The following is a 19,847-nucleotide window of genomic DNA, read 5'->3' on the forward strand; positions in this document are numbered from 1 at the left end:
TTATACCCAACAATTATTCTTAAGCATAAAAAATATAAAATATCCCCAACCACTCCCTCCCCACCTTGGATGTGTATGAACAAAGGGAAAAAATAATGCTCATTCTGTACAATATTTTGTTAATGGCTCCCAAACATCCCTAAATTTCTTAAAATGCCCCTGCTGAATGGCCATTACCCGCTCCATTTTAAAGATGTGGCATAACGAATTCCACCCAAAATTATAATTCAGCTGATCCCAATTTTTCCAGTTTTTCATAATTTGCTGTATGGCAGCCCCTGTCATAATGAGCAAAAGTTTATTATTATTAGAAGATATTTGGCTCTTAGCTCTCATTGATGTACCAAATAATACCGTATCATACAATAATGCCACTGGATTTTCCAGTAAATTATTCATTTAACTCCAAATGGAGTTCCAAAACCGAGTATCAATGGACAATAGAATAGTAAATGATCTAATGTCCCAGCTTCGAGATGACAGTGCCAGCCAGCATCTATTAGACTTAGTTTTTTTTGTTACATAGAGCATTTTGGACCCCAGTTCGTTTACAGAAAGTAGATAGCTCTAAGTTTGTCTCATAGATGCCAATGCCGTACATCTCATCCTTCAAGCCCAAATTCTTGGCCATTGATACACAGTAATTTGATGCTTAATCTCAATGCTCCAAATGTCACGAAGCCTAGTCTTTGGTTTCTTATTTAAAAATCCAGATATTAATTTATACCACTGAGCGGCCTGGTGTCCCAAAAAGTCCACCTGAAAACATAAGACCGGCAAACTATGCTGATTATTAAGATTTTTCCATTCAGGAAACCCCTCCTGAATGGCCTGCTTCAACTGCAACCATCTATAATTTTGTGATTTGTTAAGACCAAATTTATGTTGCAATCATGAAAAGATTACAATTCTAGCATCAGAGTAAGATAAAAAAAACCTCACACAACTGTTTCCTTGTGTTCTATAATCCTAGCCCAGAACTGTCCCATCCCCCTCCATGGATTACTGTTAATAGATTTCATAGGCATCCCTCAATAGAGCCTTCAGGTTTTCCTTAAAATTCTTGTACGATGAATCCATAATGAAGATTATTTCATTATGAAGGTGCTACCACACTAAAGATGGTCATACAGTAGATAGTATCCAGATGTGCATAGTGAAAAGATGGACACTACAAGTAGGTGCAGGTGAGAAGAGCACAATGTCCTTTTAGATCAGGTTTCAGGTTTATTTAAAAATTTGATATACCACCTTATCAAAGTTCAAAGCAGTTTTACATAATATATAAAAACAAAGAGTAGAGAGGCATAAATTAAAAACAAATTATAATTATTAAAACAGACAATCAAACACATAGACGAACATTAACTTACCTAAACAAAATGGAAAAGGTAGAAATACATTTGTGTAATGAAAAAGAGAGGGAGAAGGATCAAAACAAAAGGGAGGAGAACATAAAATAAATAATCTAACACTTTGTAGAAAAGATTAAGATGAATAAGAAATGCAAGAAGCGAAGTTCCATTACAGTCCTTAAAAGGACTATTATACTCCAAATGCATCTTTAAAAAGAAAGGCTTTCAAGCTACTTTTAAATTTATCAAGTGATGAAATTTCTCTTATATAATTTGGTGCTGAGTTCCAGATGGTAGGGGCTATAACATTAGTACGAGTCAATGGATAGCAGGTTTTGATTAGAAGAACGTAATGTGCGATGTGTAGATGAATATAGAAAACGATAACAAGATAAGCTAAGAGGAATACTTGTGTAATGGATTTAAATCCCAGGATTAAGATCTTAATAAAACCCTATGGGATAATGGGAGCCAGTGCTCTTCCATAAGAAACAGGGTAACATGATCTCATTTACTCATGCCTCTTAATAATTTTACTGTTGTATTCTGAATGATGCGAGGTCAACAAAAGGTAAATAAGCAAATTCCTTTAAGTCAGGGTTTCTTAACATGGAGTCTATGGATCCCTAGGGGGTCCATGGATGGGTTTCAGGGGGCCTGTGAGGGTCATATAAAAATTAACATTTATATTCACTATATAGCCCAGTACTATTGATTTTTCTTGCAGCTAACGAGAGAATAGATGTAGAGTAGTAGTAGTAATGGTAGTAGAAAACTTAGTAGTAGTAGATCTGTTTTAATTTGCACAAGAGGATTGTATTTCATAATTATAATGAGTGGCCATTACTTTTTTGCATAAAAAGGAGTAAAATGATTAAATTTGTGGATGGTACAAAGTTATTCAGAGTAGTGAGGAGGAATAGGCCGCGAAATAGCAAATGAGGTTCAACATGGATAAGTGCAAGGTGATGCATATCGGTAACAAAAATCATATGAACGAAAACAGAATGTCTGGTGCTATACTTGGAGAGAGCCCCCAGGAAAGAGACTTGGGAGTACTTGTAGACAAGTCAATGAAACTGTCTGTGCAATGTGCGGCGACGGTGAAAAGGGCAAACAGAATGCTAGGAATGATTAAAAAGGGGGATCACAAACAGATCTGAAAATGTTATCATGCTGTTATACCATGGCACGCCCCCATCTGGAATACTGCATCCAACACTGGTCGCCGTACATGAAAAAGAACATAGTACTACTCTAAAGGGTCCAGAGAAGAGCGACAAAAATGGTTAAGGGACTGGGAGAGTTGCCGTACGAGAGGCTAGAGAAACTGGGCCTCTTCTCCCTTGAAAAGAGAAGACTGAGAGGGGACATGATCGAAACATTCAAGATATTGAAGGGAATTGACCTAGTAGAGAAAGAGAGATTGTTCACCCTCTCCAAGGTGAAGAGAACGAGAGGGCACTCAGTAAAGTTGGAAGGGAAAAGATTCCGTACAAACATAAGGAAGTTCTTCTTCACCCAGAGAGTGGAAGAAATCTGGAACATTCTTCCGGAGGGGAAAGCACCCTTCAGGGATTCAAGACAAGGTTTGATAAGTTCCTATTGGACTAGAACATACGCAAGTAAGGCTAGACTCAAATAGGGCACTGGCCACGTGAGAGGACTGCTGGGCACAATGGACCACTGGTCTGACCCAGCAGCGGCAAATCTTATATTCTTATGAGTGTTTTTTTAGACTGTTTACTTTAAAGTTCAATAATACTTTGTGTATGTCATATATGTATAAGACAATCAAATCTCGATAAATAAAGTACATTATATTTATTGCATACAAAGTTGTGTTTATGTGAATATTTCTGGGAAAGGGGGTCCATACCTTTCATAAAAATCAAGGAGTCTGTGACTCAAAAAAGGTTAAGAATTACTGCTTTATGTAAAGAACTGACAATATGAGTCAGTAGAAAAAAATTCATGTTCTTAATGCCATACCAGTAGGTGGATTACGAAGATCAAATCATGTGTAATTTGAAAAAGAATTTCTTACAGATATTAAAAATGATTAGAGATGTGTTGTTTAAAAAGTTAATTCTTCTAAAATTATCCCTGGAATTTTCAAAGAGGAAATCCAAGTAATTGGATATGAGTACTGTTTCAGCCCAAGATTGTGCAAATTGTCTATTGCATAACATCCCTTTAGTTTTGTCAACATTTCATTTCATCTTGTGCTGAAATAATCAATTATCAAGCTTATCAAGTTTGTCATTTAGTAAAGCAATTCCCTGAGTATCCTGGATATGAAAATCATCTGTGTTTATGAAAGCTGTAAGGTACAGTTATTTTATTTGATATACCGCCAATATTAACAAAAAAAGTCAAATCAAAGCGGTTAACAATAGATAAAAATCAAAGGGAAATAATTTTAAAAACACCACAACATGGAAATGTATACTGTACAATTAACAATACTAGACACAAAATGACAAGCAAGGGGCAGGAAAAGTTTACAATATCAAGAGGTAAGAACTAGTGCTGCCTGATTTATGGAAAAAAAATGTAGTTTCGATTTGATTCAGCCTATTGAATCGATTTTTCGATTCGATTTTCTTGCCCAATTTGGTGTTTTTTTTCAAACATCCTGGGGGGATTTATTTTATAGCCTCTTCACCCCCTTTGTCCTCTCCTACCCACACTGGCGCTGTGGTGTAAACAAAATAAACAAACAAAAAAGACTTTTCCTCTCTGTTAAATCCTAGCTCACCTTCGCGGTCTAACACCAGCTCTGCAGAATACACATTTCAAATCTGACATTGTAATCACAAAACAGAAAATGAAATTATTTTTTCTACGTTTTGTTGCCTAGCCATTATTCAAATCATGTTGGTCCCACGTTCTGGTTGTCTTTTGATAACTTGCTTACCAGGGTCTCCTGCCCATTTGTCGTTTTCTTCTTTCTCGGTGCTAACCATTCATCTTCCATCTCTGCCCTCCCCTTCCGTTTCCCTTTCCTCTCCCAGAGATCTGGCAGATAACAGAACCCTTTACCTCTAGCAAAGCTAGTACAGAGTAATCCTTTCTCTATACCACCCCTTCCCCTCCCATTTCCCAACCAAAATTATTATTAAAAAAACCAATACACAATCATGTACAGTTGTATTCAGTATGACAAAAGAAAAGAGAAGAAACAAAGAGAAAATAAAAAGGGCCCCCAACTCAAAGGGGAACCATAAAAGGAGATCTGAAATGTAATCCTATAAGGTGTATATTTATTCGTGACCTCTGAAAGGAGTGTATTTATTCTTACCCTCATTGGATTACAGGCAAGACAGATCGAAAAGGACACAAGAGGGAAGGAAATGCAAGAAAGGGGCAGGCCACAAACTCAAATGTATGTACACGAATGCAAAGAGCCTTAGACATAAGATGGGTGAATTAGAAGCCATGGCACAAAAAGATAACATTGACATCATAGGCATCACGGAAACATGGTGGACTGAGGAAAATGTCTGGGACACTGTGCTACCGGGATACAAACTATACTGCAGAGACAGAGTGGCTCAAAAAGGTGGGGGCGTTGCCATATATGTCAAAGAGGAAATCAAATCTACTGGAGAGAACACGCCACAACTGATGGATAAGTTAGTCTCTATGGGTCAAAATTCCAGGAACAAATGGCCTGGAAACAAAGATTGGCATCTACTATCGACCCCCAGGGCAATCCGAAGAAATTGACGGAGAAATGACAGACGAGATTAAATGCAACTGCAAGGGAGGCAACACAGTTATCATGGGTGACTTCAACTATCCAGGAATAGACTGGAACCTAGGCACCTCTGGCTGCATTAGAGAGACCAAGTTCTTGGATGCTATAGGCGATTGCTTCCTGGAACAACTTGTCAAGGAAAACACTAGAGGAAATGCAATTCTGGACTTAATTCTAAATGGCCTGAGAGGACCGGCACAAGATGTAGAAGTAGAAGGGATGCTGAGAAGCAGCGATCACAATATGATCCGCTTTGATCTGAATGCAGAGGAGAAACATCGGTCCAAAACGATAGCCACAGCACTGAACTTCCGTAAAGGGAATTACGAAGGGAAATTATAGGAAGTTTATGGATATTTGGGAGCCATTGACAAAATTCTGTAAGAAGTGATTGTTGGTTTTCCCCTTTGATAATGCACGTCCAGGGTGGGTGGGAAGACTTTTTTTAAATTAGAGTGCAATTTATGGATATGTAGATGGGGGGTATATGTATTGTCATAGAATATTATTTTGACTGATTTTAAATGCTGTTAAAGTGTAAAATGTCTGTAAAATATGTTGCACTTATTTTTGGCTTTAAAATGAATAAAAATAAAGTTCTCAAGAGGAAGTTATTATATGTGCTACACTTCTTGTGACACTTGTTTCCAACAAGATAGGGAAGCACTACTTCGCCTTTTTTTTAGGCAGGGAGAGACCTCGCTTTAAGTGGGGATCATTATAGTTGGTCAAATCTTACCAGGCAGCTGTGATTAAATCCTTGAGAGAACACCTTAGGGAAGATCTGGACATACATTGGGTATCCTTAGAGAAGCATCAGGTAAGACCATTTTCTGTTTTTGAGGTTAGCACACAGACTCATCCCCAGGAGTTTGAACAACTTCGCTCTCCCTCCTCACATTTGAACCTGGCACCCCTTTTGAAGATTTGGCGGGAGATAAAACCTGTATTTCAGATAGAGGGGATGATGTGCCCATTGAGTTTATTGAAGGATCACCTTCCGTGGTCTTCACCATATTTTACTGGATTTTGTTTAGCTTTACAGGAGGTGGGGTTAGTACAATGTAGGGATTTGGTTGTTCAGGGGAGTATGCTTTCACATGCTTAATTGCAAGATATTCTTCATAATGTCCTTGTTGTATGGCCATCATACGTTCCATTTTAAAAGTGTAACACAGAAATTCCCACCAAAACGTATAATTTAACCGATCCCAGTTCTTCCATTTCCTCAAAATAAGTTGTACAGCCACCCCTGTCATTAAATAGAGAAGTTTCTTATTCCGAGCAGATATTTGGCTTTTAGCCCTCATTAATGTACCAAATAAGATGGTATTGTACATCAATGCCACTGGATTTTCCAATATTTTGTTCACTTGATCCCAGATGGATCTCCAAAATTTAAATATCAATGGACAATAGTACAATAGATGATCCAACGTCCCAACTTCAAGATGACAGTGTCAGCATCTATTAGACTTGGAACTATCTAATTTCTGTAATTGAACAGGGGTCCAAAATGCTCTATGTAACAATTTTTGTCCCATAGATACAGACGCCATACATAACATCCTCCAAGTCCAAATTTGTGGCCATTGAGATGCAGTAATCTGATGCTTTATCTCAATGCTCCAAATGTCACGAAGACCAGTCTTTGGTTTCTTATTCAACAATTCAGATATTAATTTGTACCACTGAGCGGCCTGGTGTCCCATTAAATCTGTCAAGAAGCATAGGACCGGCAAACTATACTGATTTTTAAGATTTTGCCAATAAGGGAACCCCTTATGAATGGCTTGATTCAACTGCAACCACCTATAATTTTGAGATTTAGCAATACCAAATGTTTGTTGCAGTCGTGAAAAATCAAGCATTTTCCCATTTGACATAACATCATCTAGCGTACATATGCCCGCCTTCATCCAATGCTTCCAGATGACCTTAAAACCGCCAATTTGAATCTTGGAGTTCAGCCAGAGGGACTGACAGGTGGATTTATGAATCTAAATAGGTGTTAAATTATTAATAAATTTTAATGTCTCCCAAGTGTCTAATAAAATTCTATTGTCCTTATACAACCTAGGTAACTTGATGCTCAAAACGTGACCCAATCTCACTGGAGACAAGAGTTGCCATTCCAACCATAACCAGTGTGGAAGATTTTCCATGAGCTCCGGGAGGATCCAATACATACCCTGATGCATTATGTAGGCTTGATGGTACCTATAAAAATTGGGAAAATTTACCCCACCCTCCGCAATTGTTTTTTGTAAAGATACTAAAACTCAGAAATGATGGAGGAACTCAAACAAGTATGCAAGACAGGCAATGTAGTTATATTGGGAGACTTCAAATTCCCAGGAATAGACTGGAAACTAGGAGCCTCCAACTGCGGCAAGGAGGCCAAGTTCCTGGAGGTGCTAGGGGATTGCTTCCTGGAGCAAATGGTAAAAGAGCCGACAAGAGGCGACGCCACCTTGGACTTGGTCCTAAATGGTCTCACTGGACCGATAACAGAAGTAGAAGTCATGGTTCCACTGGGAACGAGTGATCACAATGTAATCAACTTTAAACTTGACATCGGGAAAGGGAAACATGTCAAAACCTTAACCACCACCTTAAACTTTAAAAAGGGTAAATACGATTGCATGAGAGCCATGGTAACAAAACGACTCGAGAAGATGGTGGACAAACTTGAAACAGTAGATCAGGCATGGTGCCTATTGAAAAATACTATTGCAGAAGCACAAGATCTCTACATTCCGAGGATTTCCAAAGATCGGAGAACTAAAGGCAAAAGAGAACCGGCATGGCTTACCATACAGGTGAAGGAAGCCATAAAAGAAAAGAAGGACTCTTTCAAAAAATGGAAATGCACGAAGACAACCGAAGCCTGGAACAAACATAAAGATAAACAGAAGAAATGTCACAAGGCGGTGAGGGATGCAAAACAGGACTATGAGGAAAAAATAGCCCGGGAGGCTAAAAACTTCAAGCCCTTCTTTAGATACGTGAAAGGGAAAAAACCTGCAAAAGAGGCAGTGGGACCCCTGGACGACAAGGGAAGAAAAGGGTACATCAAGGAAGATAAACAAATCGCAGACAAACTAAATTCCTTCTTTGCGTCCGTTTTTACGAAGGAGGACACCTCAACAATACCTGAAGCGGAGAAAGTGTTTGCAGGAGAAATAGAAGACAGCCTCACCACAGTTGAAGTGGACTTAGCCCAGATATACTATCAGATCGACAAACTTAAAAGTGACAAATCACCTGGACCGGATGAAATTCACCCGAGAGTCTTGAAGGAATTGAAGATTGAAATTGGAGAGTTATTGCAAAAACTTGCAAACCTGTCAATCAGAACTGGTCAGATACCAGACGACTGGAGGAAAGCGAACGTCACGCCAATTTTCAAAAAAGGATCGAGAGGAGAACCGGGCAACTATAGACCTGTGAGTCTTACGTCTGTCCCCGGCAAGATGATTGAATCACTGATCAAGGATAGCATAGTTCAGCACTTGGACACACACGACTTGATGAAACCCAGTCAACATGGATTCAGGAAAGGGAAATCGTGTCTGACGAATTTACTCCAATTCTTTGAGACCGTGAACGAGCAAATTGATAGTGGAAAGCCGGTGGACATAATATACTTGGACTTCCAGAAAGCATTTGACAAAGTTCCACACGAAAGACTTCTCAGGAAGCTACAAAGCCATGGCATAGAGGGAGATATACAAAGATGGATAGGCAAATGGCTGGAAAACCGAAAGCAGAGAGTGGGCATAAATGGGAAGTTCTCCGACTGGGAGAGAGTGACTAGTGGTGTGCCCCAGGGCTCGGTACTTGGGCCGATCCTTTTTAATATTTATATCAATGACCTGGAAAACGGAACATCCAGTGAGATCATCAAGTTTGCAGACGACACAAAACTCTGCCGGGCAATCAGATCGCAGGAGGACAGTGAGGAACTCCAGAGCGATTTGTGTCGGTTAGAAAAATGGGCGGAGAAATGGCAGATGAAGTTCAACGTGGAGAAATGCAAGGTAATGCATTTAGGCAGTAAAAATAAGGAATACGAGTACAGAATGTCAGGTGCAACTCTGGGGAAAAGTGAACAAGAAAGAGATCTGGGTGTACTGATAGATAGGACCCTGAAGCCGTCGGCACAATGCGTGGCAGCGGCAAATAAGGCAAATAGAATGTTGGGCATGATAAAGAAAGGAATCTCGAGTAGATCGGAGAAAGTTATAATGCCGCTTTATAGGGCAATGGTCAGACCCCACTTGGAATACTGCGTCCAACATTGGTCTCCCTACCTAAAGAAGGATATAAAACTGCTGGAGAGGGTGCAGAGACGAGCAACTAAACTAGTGAAGGGTATGGAGAAACTGGAATATGAGGATCGACTTAAAACACTGGGATTGTTCTCCCTTGAGAAAAGGAGACTGCGTGGGGATATGATCGAGACCTTCAAAATACTGAAAGGAATTGACAAAATAGAGCAGAGAAGATTATTTACAATGTCCAATTTGACACGGACAAGAGGACATGAAATGAAGCTAAGGGGGGGCAAGTTCAGGACTAATGTCAGGAAGTTCTGCTTCACACAGAGAGTGGTTGACATCTGGAATACTCTCCCAGGGGAGATTATTGCGGAATCGACAGTCCTAGGTTTCAAAAGCAAACTAGATGCATATCTCCTTGAGATAGGCATATAAAGATATGGTTGGCTATAAAATAAGCCAGGTGAATACCTAGCAGGGCCTCCGCGTGTGCGGATCGCCGGACTTGATGGACCGAAGGTCTGATCCGGAGATGGCGCTTCTTATGTTCTTATGTTCTTAATTCTTGCAGCTTTTCCCAGCCAAATAAATTTAGTAAGAATACTATTTAATTTCTTGTAAAAGGACCCATGAAAAAACACTGACAACATACCCATTTGGTAGCAAATCACAGGCAAAATCATCATCTTAACCGTTTGAACTCTCCCTCACCAAGATAGGTGTAAGCGGTTCCATTGCTCACACATTTCTGTGACCTTAAGAAGTAAAGATTTTTCATTTACTTTCATCGTTTCTTCCAGCGTTTTATAAATCCAAATTCCTAAATATTTTATACCCTCTTCCTTCCAAAGAAAGGGGAATGAATCAAATAATCCTTTAGGACAATGTACATTTAGCGGAAGAACCTCTGATTTACTCCAATTTATTTTATACCCTGAAAACTTCCCAAATCTATCAATCAGATCTAGTAAATGTGCAATGGTTGTTTCAGGATTCCTCAAATGAAGCAAAATATCATCTACATACGCAGAGACTTTATATTACCGACCTGCATAAGGAATACCCTGTATCTCCTTTATCTGTTGAATAGCCAAAAACAAGGGTTCCAGTACAATGTCAAAAAGCAAAGGAGATAAAGGACACCCTTGTCTAACTCCCCTCTCCAGACGAAAACGTTCTGAAAAAATGTTATTAATATATAATCTGGCAGAAGAGGAACTATAAAAGGTTTGAATAATTTGTACAAATCCAGAACCAATACCAAACCAATCCATTTCTTGATAGATGTGAGGTCCACTCTACACGATCAAAGGCCTTCTCTGCATCCAAGGATACAGAGAAGGGCAGATTATCCATTGCTTTTGTTAAATTTAACATGTGAAAAGCCAATCTGGTGATGTTTGAAGAATGTCTCTGAACAACGAACCCCGTTTGGTGCATACCAATAATATAAGAGAGAGCCTTGGCCAGGCATAAAGCCAATAACTTAGCTAGAAGTTTTCCATCTACATTAATCAAAGAAATAGGCCTGTAATTTGAAACCAATGTAGGATCTTTATTTGGCTTCGGCAAAACTATAGTTAAAGATTCTGCCATAGTACCTGTAATACAACCTTTAATCAGTTGATTTTGATATAAATTTAATAAATGAGGTATAGGGTAATTTGAAATGATTTGTAAAACTCTACAGTGAAGCCATCACCACCTGGGGCGGATCCAACTCTAAGGGACTTCAACGCTGCATGTAGTTCTTTCATTGATATAGGCGCATCAAGAGTTCCTTTTATATACTCGGGAATTTTAGGCCCCTTAATTAACTTCAAGAACTCTAAATCCTCAAGTTCTTTATTTGAATAAAGCTCAGGAGAATATAAAGCTTTATAATATTTCAAAAATTGTTTTAAGATATTTCCAATTTGAGAATGAGTTTCCCCATTCTCATCTGTGATAGCCACAATTTTTACTTTTCTTTTTTTAGCTTTAAGATAATTAGCTAATACTCTTCTCGCTTTATTCGAGTTTCCATAATACAGAGTCTGTTGAGAAAACAACTCTTTCCTAGTCATTTGAAAGGAAATCTCATTGTATTTGTATTTAATTTTTAAGAGGGCCTGCAAAGTATTTTGTTCCCATTTCAAGGCCAATTGTGACTCTAAATCCTTAATATTTTGTTCCAAATTAGATTATTCCAATTTAAAATGTTTCCTAACATGTGCCGAATATAAGATAATTTGCCCTCTCAGGGTAGCTTTGAAAGCATCCCAAAGTGTTTCTAAAGAGATTTCCTCTGAGGCATTGATTTGAAAATATTCGTTCATTTTTAATTGAAATTCCTCAATAAAGTTAGAATCTGCAAGCAATGTATTATTGAATCTCCAAACAAGTCTATTACAATCCTGTTCCTCAAATTTTAATTCAATCCAAACTCCAGCATGATCTGATAAAACAATTGGGTCTATGCCTGCTTTGGTTACCTGTTGAACTAATTGATCTGATACAAATACATAATCTATTCTTGCAAATGATTTATGAACATGGGAACAAAAAGAAAACTCCTGAGCATTAAAATGAAGAATCCGCCAGATATCTTTTAATCCACAGGATTGAACTAAATTATCCAATCCCATTGACTTCAAAAGCTTACTAGGTTGCTTATCCAGCAATGGATCTATAACAGCATTGAAGTCCCCAGCTACCACTAGATTAGAGGCAGCGAGTGGCAGAAGTACCTACTGAAGGGTTTAAAAAAAAATTCTGCTTGATTTGAATTAGGGGCATAGACATAAAACAGCGTCAGAGCATGTTTCTCCAAGGTCATATTCACTTGAACCCACCTTCCTGAAGGATCAGCAGAAATAAAATTAAATACAGCTGAACATTTCCTATGCACTAAAATAGCTATCCACACTTTCTTTCCCATAGCCAGCGCAAAGAAACACTACTTGACCCATCCCCCTTCCAACTTCATCGATTCCTCAGCAAACAAGTGAGTTTCCTGTATTATATATATATATATATATATATGTATATATCCGCATCTTGCTGCTTTAAAAAATTGAGCGGTTTTTTCCTCTTAACAGGATGATTGAGGCCATTAACATTAAAAAAAAATTTTTAATTCATTGCAAAATTTCAAAGAAGAAAACCCACAATAGAATACCAAAAATCCTTTTGTTCCCCGAAAACACTCTTTGCTCAATACATGTCCTAAATCCCATATTAAAAATCCCCTTTTCTCCCCCCCAATTCCCTATCCCCTATATTATACAATTGCTTGAAGACATACATTTAGACTAGCAGCCAGAACCTCCCCCCAGGCAATATAATTATTTCCCTTTATAAAATTAATCAACCCCTATAATATTGAACTATCCATTAAACCCAAAACATTTAGGGCTCCTTTTATGAAGGTGCGTTAGGGCCTTAACGCGCAGAATAGCATGCGCTAAATTGCCCTGCACGCGCTAGCTGCTACCGCCTCTTTTTAAGCAGGTAGATTTTCGGCTAGCGCACTCTAATCTGCATGCGCTAAAACCAGTAGCGCACCTTCGTAAAAAGAGCCCTTAATATATGTCTAATTAAATGAATAAATGATACTAAATGGTGAATAACAAGTAATGGATTTATATTCCTTATACTCATGGAAATTCCTTAAATCAATGAAATTGCTTAAACAACTATAATTGATCCATATCAAAACTGAATGCTCTATATAATTCCTAAGTCTATCTAAAACTTCCCTCTCCATCAGTTACATTACATTACATTACATTAGGGATTTCTATTCCGCCATTACCTTGCGGTTCAAGGCGGATTACAAAAGGTTAATTTAAAAAATACAGAGTTACAATGATTAGCTAGAGAGGTAAGTTGTAGATTTTATAAACATTAACGGGTTGTTGAGGGTGAGGTGGTTTGTAAGAGAATTAATAGTTGGTCATAGTGGAGGTTCTTTTGTTGTTGTTAGTGCAGTAATGGGTAGATCAGATGTCGGTTTTAGAGTTACTAAGAGGTCGTGATGTTATTGCTGCTTCAGGAATTTCTTGAAAAGTGTGGTTTTCAGTAAGATTAAAGTAACCCTTGAAACATTTAACTTAAAACCCCCTTACACAAGGTTCATTAAAATTTAATAGTATTAAATCAATGAGCTCTGAAACCTATGATTTTAAAACAAATATAAAAAATAAAGATTAAATATCAAGATTAGTTTAATCCTTAAGTAGTTAAAATTCCTTACAGTAATTATACTATTACCCTTAAAATATTTAATTTGATAGGAAATTAAAAAACTTTTCTTATACTTGTGGAAATCTTTAAATTAATAAGTTGTTTAAAGAAAATATATTTGAGTTGTTGCCTGAGGTTGAGTCTCAGGGTCAGAAGAGGAAGGTTTTTTTTAGAACGCCGACAAAAAAGTATATTTTATGTAAAAGTGTAAGTCCTTCATCCGGATATTTAAACACTTCTTTCAGAAATTTATAAAATGTTTTCTTAGGTGAAATTGTCAATATCTTAGGAAAGTTCAGTAACCTACGATTCAATTGTTTTGTAAAGTTCTCTACTTTCCTCAATAGGACCAACTTATCCTGTAGCTGGTTGTTTAGAATTTTATTGGTAATCAGAGATCAGAGAATTATGCAGAGTTTGTGAAGAACATGCTAACAGCATATCAGCTCGACTAATTCCCACCCAATCTTAGTGATGTCAGCGATGAACATGGGGAAAGATTTCATCAAGATATCAAGGTGATGGAAAGCAGATATCAGGGAAAGTTCATTCCCAGTATGATGGGAGACTATTGTTGGTTCTTGCAAAGAGAGACAAATGTACAGTAAAAGTGTCTCAAACATTTCTTTTTTTAAAATATCTTTATTAATTTTAAAGCCAAAAATAAGTGCAACATATTATACAGACATTTTACACTTTAACAGCACTTAAATTCTATCAAATTATATTTTATGACAAATACATATATTATCCCCCCCCTTTCTACATATCCAACAATTGCACTTAAATTAAAAGTATCTTCCCATCCACCCTGGACGCGTATGATCAAAGGGCAAAATGGGTCCCCGTCGGGCTTGCCAGCAACTCTGCATCTTTAAGAAGTAATTTCTGGCTGATACTAAGAAAAATAATGAATCGATGAATCAGTAAGAAATAAGTTAAGTAATAACAGGAGGAGGCGGTCAGAGAGTCAGTAATGGAAACTTTGAATCATTGAGACTTGGTATTGGGTATTGGTATTAGCCAAGTAGGTTTCTGAGATACCTTATCCTTTATTCTCTTGATAAGCACCCTATAGTGGGATTCCTGTGTATATTTGAAACATCGGGCACCCCTGCCGGGTGCCAGGGCAGGATTAATTATTTGAGGGCCCCTAGGCACACAAGTACACTAGGCCCCCTAGCCCTGCCCACACCCTGCCCACATTTATTTACCTGTTTTCTTATTTACTTCTTTATATCCACTTGTATTTCTTTTTTTCTTTTATTATAAAATTCAAAACAAATAACAAAGATTAGCATACAGTGTACAGTTTTAGTTCTATGCAAGCCCCAAACATCTCTGAACAAATCCCCCTTTCCTTCCCTTCCCACCTTCTTGCCCAGGACTTTAACTCTGAACCCTTTCCATACATATATAAAAGTGTTCAAATGTATTATAAAGCAGTAATAATATCCGGAACATAAGTCTATATTAATAACCAATTTTGCAACTCCTCTCAACTGCCTCAATCTATGTGGTCCAACTTTAACCCATATGTATGTATAAACAACCAAATCTGTAACTCCTCTGGTACATTCCACTCCATGTATGTTAATTTGTAACAAAACAGCAAGGCAAGCGGTCCACCAAAGAATCCAATGTGGAACAAAAGAAGATCGGCAGACAATAAGGAGATTCAACTCAGATTTATTCAAGGTGCTTCCAGGAACCATGCCTGATGCATTTCGCCAAACAAGGTTGTTCAATGCTAACAGAAAACCATGGCTTTCATATACACATGACACAGAACCAACCTCACCGAGTATGGATAAGTAATCACAAACTAACCCCCTCCCCTTCTTTTTACAACAGCACGGAAAAGGTTTTAGCGCTGGCAGGCTGAATGTTCTGCATTGTTCTGACGATCATAGGAATTCTATGACCATCGGAGCAGTGCAGAGCATTCAGCATGCTGGCTTGTGCTACAAACCGAAGGAACTGTACAGTTTAGGGGTGAAGAAACAGTAGTGCATATCCCCCAATACTGAACAAAATATAAAGATAGAAGATGTAAATTTCAAAAGAGAGATAACAAATAACTTTACAAATTAACAAATAAAAATAAAACAAAAAATGGAAAATAAGATAATACTATTTTATTGAACTAATACATTTTTTAATTAGCTGTCAGAGGTCAAACCCTCTTTCCTTAGATCAGTAAAGTATACTGCTGTTACATATCCTGTCCTGACCTAAGTAAGGAGAATTTGGTCCCTGAAAGTTAGTCAAAAATGTATTAAAATTAGTCCAATAAAATGATCACCGTATTTCCATTTTCTATTTCTAAACATTTATCAACACATCTACAATACTACTTTATCCTAAAGCAAAAAATTAGAATTTTTTTTCTACCTTTGTCATGTGGTTTCTGCTTTCCTCATCTTCTTGTAATTCTCTTTCTTCCATCCACTGTCTGCCCCTTCCAGAAACTGTCTGTCTCCCCCTGCCATCTCTCCTCCTGCCCCCCCCCCCTTTGGTCTGGCATCAATCATCTTCCCTATGTTCCCTCATGATCTGGCATCTTTCTCCTTCCATATCTCTTTCCCTCCCCCCTGTGGTTTTTAGCATCCCTCTCTTCTCATTTCCTCCACTCAGATCTGATATCTTTGTCTCCTTCCCCGTTCTCTGGCATCTTTCTCTCTTCCCTTTCTTCTCTGGTCTTCCTTCTCTATTTTCTGTAGGGATTCCAAGATGTATTTTGATTCCTGTAGAATTTTCAGTCTATTTGAATCAAAGCCCTCCTTAACAGATAACTCTTTGCCTCCACCAATTAGATATAATAAGCATCTCCTGAGACCTGGTGGAAAGAAGATAACCAATGGAGCACTGTGAAAACAAGGTTCAAATTATATTGCAGTGATAAGGTGGATCGATCTTTTCATTTAGAGCAATATATTCTAACTCTCCCATCTTGTTTCTTAGGATTCTGGCATTTGCATATAGACATTTCAAACAATGTTTGTCATTTTTATTTACAACTTGGTCAGCAGATAATTTGCTGTCTTTAAAATCAGTCTTCTCTGTATTTAAGGGCACCTGGTCTACTGTAGTCTCTATTGCAACTTTGATATCAGAATGTTCTTATCTTCCCTATTATAGTGATATTTTAAAAAATATATTTTTATTCCACAAACAATAGAAATTACAACTCAAAAAGCCAAGACATATAACTCAAAGACAAGGATTAGTGGTCATAATTACAATGATAGAACAGTTCTGATATTTTTTCACATAACCCCCTTCCCCCCCACCCCCCCACCCCCCCACCCCCGATCCTGGCATGTGGTATTATGGTGATATCTTTTAAAGACACCTTGTTCCCCAAAAAATGTTCTTCTTCCAGTTTCTAGTTTAAAAGCTGCTCTATCTTCTTGTTAAATGTTGATGCCAGAAGCCTGGTTAAGGTAAAGCCTATCTTTGCAGAATGAGCTCCACCTTCTACAGAATGTTACCCAGTTCCTAACAAATGTTACCCAGTTCCATCACCTCATCCACACATTGAGACTCCGGAGTGCAAGTTAATTTTTCAATTCTATCTAGTATACCATCTATCTGGTCCAGGGTGATTCGCTACTCTTTAATCTGTCAAATTGTCCTATTACATCTTCCAGTATTAGAGATTTGATTCAGTTTCTCTGACTCATCAGCAATGAATACCATTTCTGGCATTGGTATCTCCCCCCATTTCTTACTGACTGAAGCAAAGAATTCATTTAATCTCTTTGTTATGGTCTTCCTTGAATGCCCCTTTTACCCTTCGGTCATCTAGTAGTCCACTGATTTTTTTTTGCCAGCTTCTTGCTTCTTGAAAACTTTAAAAATATTTTTATGATGTACTTTTGCCTCCAATGCAATCTTCTTTTCAGGGTTTCTCTTTGCCTTTCTTATCAGCAGTTTGCATTTGACTAGCCATTCTTTATACTATTTTCTATTAATTTCACTAAGATCCTTCTTTCACTTTCTGAAAGATTTTCTTTTAGCTCTAATAGCTTCCTTCCTTTACCTCACTTGCTAACCACACCGGCTATCATTTGGCCTTCTTCATCCTTTTGTAACATATAATAGGAAAGGCTAAGACCATACTCACGGGATGATGAATTCCTGAATGTTGTTGATGACTTGTTTCCCCACCATGATCACCAGCATCTCTTGGGCAAGTTCAATGAGGCATCCACCAGCTTTACACTGTAAGTCAGAAGAAGGAGAGACACTATACATTGGCATGTACTGCACAGAAGCAAATAGAGGCATCATACACTGTGGGGGCAATGTACAACCCACCATGGGCTGAATTAGACCTGGATAGTGATAGCAGTATACTACCATCCGCCTGACCAGGATAAACAGACATGCTGAAATCGTATCAGAAATTAGGAAGGCTATCAAACTGGGTAACACAGTAATAATGAGTGATTTCAACTACCCCGATATTGACTAGGTAAAATGTAGTCCATAGGCCATTATTTAGATGGCTTGGGGAAATCCACTGCTTATTCCTAGGTTAAGCAGCATAAAATCTGTTTTACTACTTGAGATCTAACTAAGTACTTGGGACCTGTGTTGGCCACTGTTGGAAACAGGATACTGGGCTTGATGGACCTTCGGTCTGTCCCTGTATGGCAATTCTTATGTTTTTATATTCAGTGCTAGACCCCAGGGCCGCCATCAGGGCAGTACTACCAGTCCTGCATTCAGGGGCCCGGAGCTGACAGGGGGCCCTGGCCAGTAGCGTACCTAGGGGGGCGGTGCGCAGGAGAGAGAGCTAAACGGGGACGATGGGGGACCCGCGGGGTTAAATATAACTCAAGCCGCGAGGCTCGTCTTCTACTCCGACTGCCCTGCCGCTCACACGGCCGATCGGAAGTCTTCCCCGACGTCAGCGCTGACGTCGGAGGGAGGGCTTAAGCAAAGCCCACCCTCCGACGTCAGCGCTGACGTCGGGGAAGACTTCTGGTCGGCTATGTGTGCGCGGCGGGACAGGCAGGAAATAGAAGACAAGCCTAAGCGGCTCGAGCTACATTTTGCTGAGAAAGTTGCTAAGATGGGCTGGGAGGCAAACGGGGAACACAAAAGGGGGAGGGAGTGCGTTTTGGACACAAGGCATGAACTTGGGAGAGAGGAAGGGAGGGAAAGAGATGCTGAGGTGGGGGAGGGAATGCATTTTTGGACACAGAAGGCATGAACTTGGGAGAGAGGAAGGGAGGGAAAGAGATGCTGAGGTGGGGGATGGAATGGGTTTTTGGACACAGAAGGCATGGACTTGGGAGACAGGAAGGGAGGGAAAGAATGCTGAGGTGGGGGAGGGAATGGGTTTTTGGACACAGAAGGCATGGACTTGGGAGAGAGGAAGGGAGGGAAAGAGATGCTTAGGTGGGGGAGGGAATGCCTTTTTGGACACAGAAGGCATGGACTTGGGAGAGAGGAAGGGAGGGAAAGAGATGCTGAGGTGGGGGAGGGAATGGGTTTTTGGACACAGAAGGCATGGACTTGGGAGAGAGGAAGGGAGGGAAAGAGATGCTGAGGTGGGGGAGGGAATGCCTTTTTGGACACAGAAGGCATGGACTTGGGAGAGAGGAAGGGAGGGAAAGAGATGCTGAGGTAGGGGAGGGAATGGGTTTTTGGACACAGAAGGCATGGACTTGGGAGAGAGGAAGGGAGGGAAAGAGATGCTGAGGTGGGGAGGGAATGGGTTTTTTGACACAGAAGGCATGGACTTGGGAGAGAGGAAGGGAGGGAAAGAGATGCTGAGGTGGGGGAGGGAATGGGTTTTTGGACACAGACGGCAAGGACTTGGGAGAGAGGAAGGGAGGGAAAGAGATGGTTGTGTACACGGGGAATAGAAGAAAGGAGAATTTTTGGTCATAGGGAGGGAGTGATGTACAGACAGTGGCATACCAAGGTGGGGGTGGGGGCGGTCTGCCCCGGGTTTACGCCCCAAGGGGGTGCACAGCTGGCCACCCTCCACTGTTCTTCCTAGGCTGGCAAACTGCGTCTCTTTAGCCACTTGAGTGCCACCGCCGCCATTGGGAACAGGCCGGTGCCAAGTTCTCCTTGCTTTTTCCTGTGGGGCCGACCAACTCTCGCCACCCGCGTCAATTCTGATGTTGGAGAGGATGTTCTGGGCCAGCCAATCGCTGCCTGGCTGGCCCAGAACGTCCTCTCCGACGTTAGAATTGA

The 19,847-nt window shown here is 39.5% G+C and overlaps 1 protein-coding gene across 2 annotated transcripts in view; it reads right to left on the reverse strand.

Moving 5' to 3' along the window:
* The window catches only part of ANO7 (anoctamin 7), a 454,465-nt gene that overhangs the window by 173,069 nt on the left and 261,549 nt on the right, over positions 1–19,847 (reverse strand). For both annotated transcript variants that reach the window (XM_033958099.1, XM_033958098.1), the window contains exon 18: positions 17,758–17,855. In XM_033958099.1, coding sequence (XP_033813990.1) covers positions 17,758–17,855 — 98 coding nt within the window. The remainder of the gene's footprint in view (positions 1–17,757; positions 17,856–19,847) is intronic.

The sequence above is a fragment of the Geotrypetes seraphini genome, chromosome 9 (assembly GCF_902459505.1).
Source record: "Geotrypetes seraphini chromosome 9, aGeoSer1.1, whole genome shotgun sequence".
Taxonomy (NCBI): domain Eukaryota; kingdom Metazoa; phylum Chordata; class Amphibia; order Gymnophiona; family Dermophiidae; genus Geotrypetes; species Geotrypetes seraphini.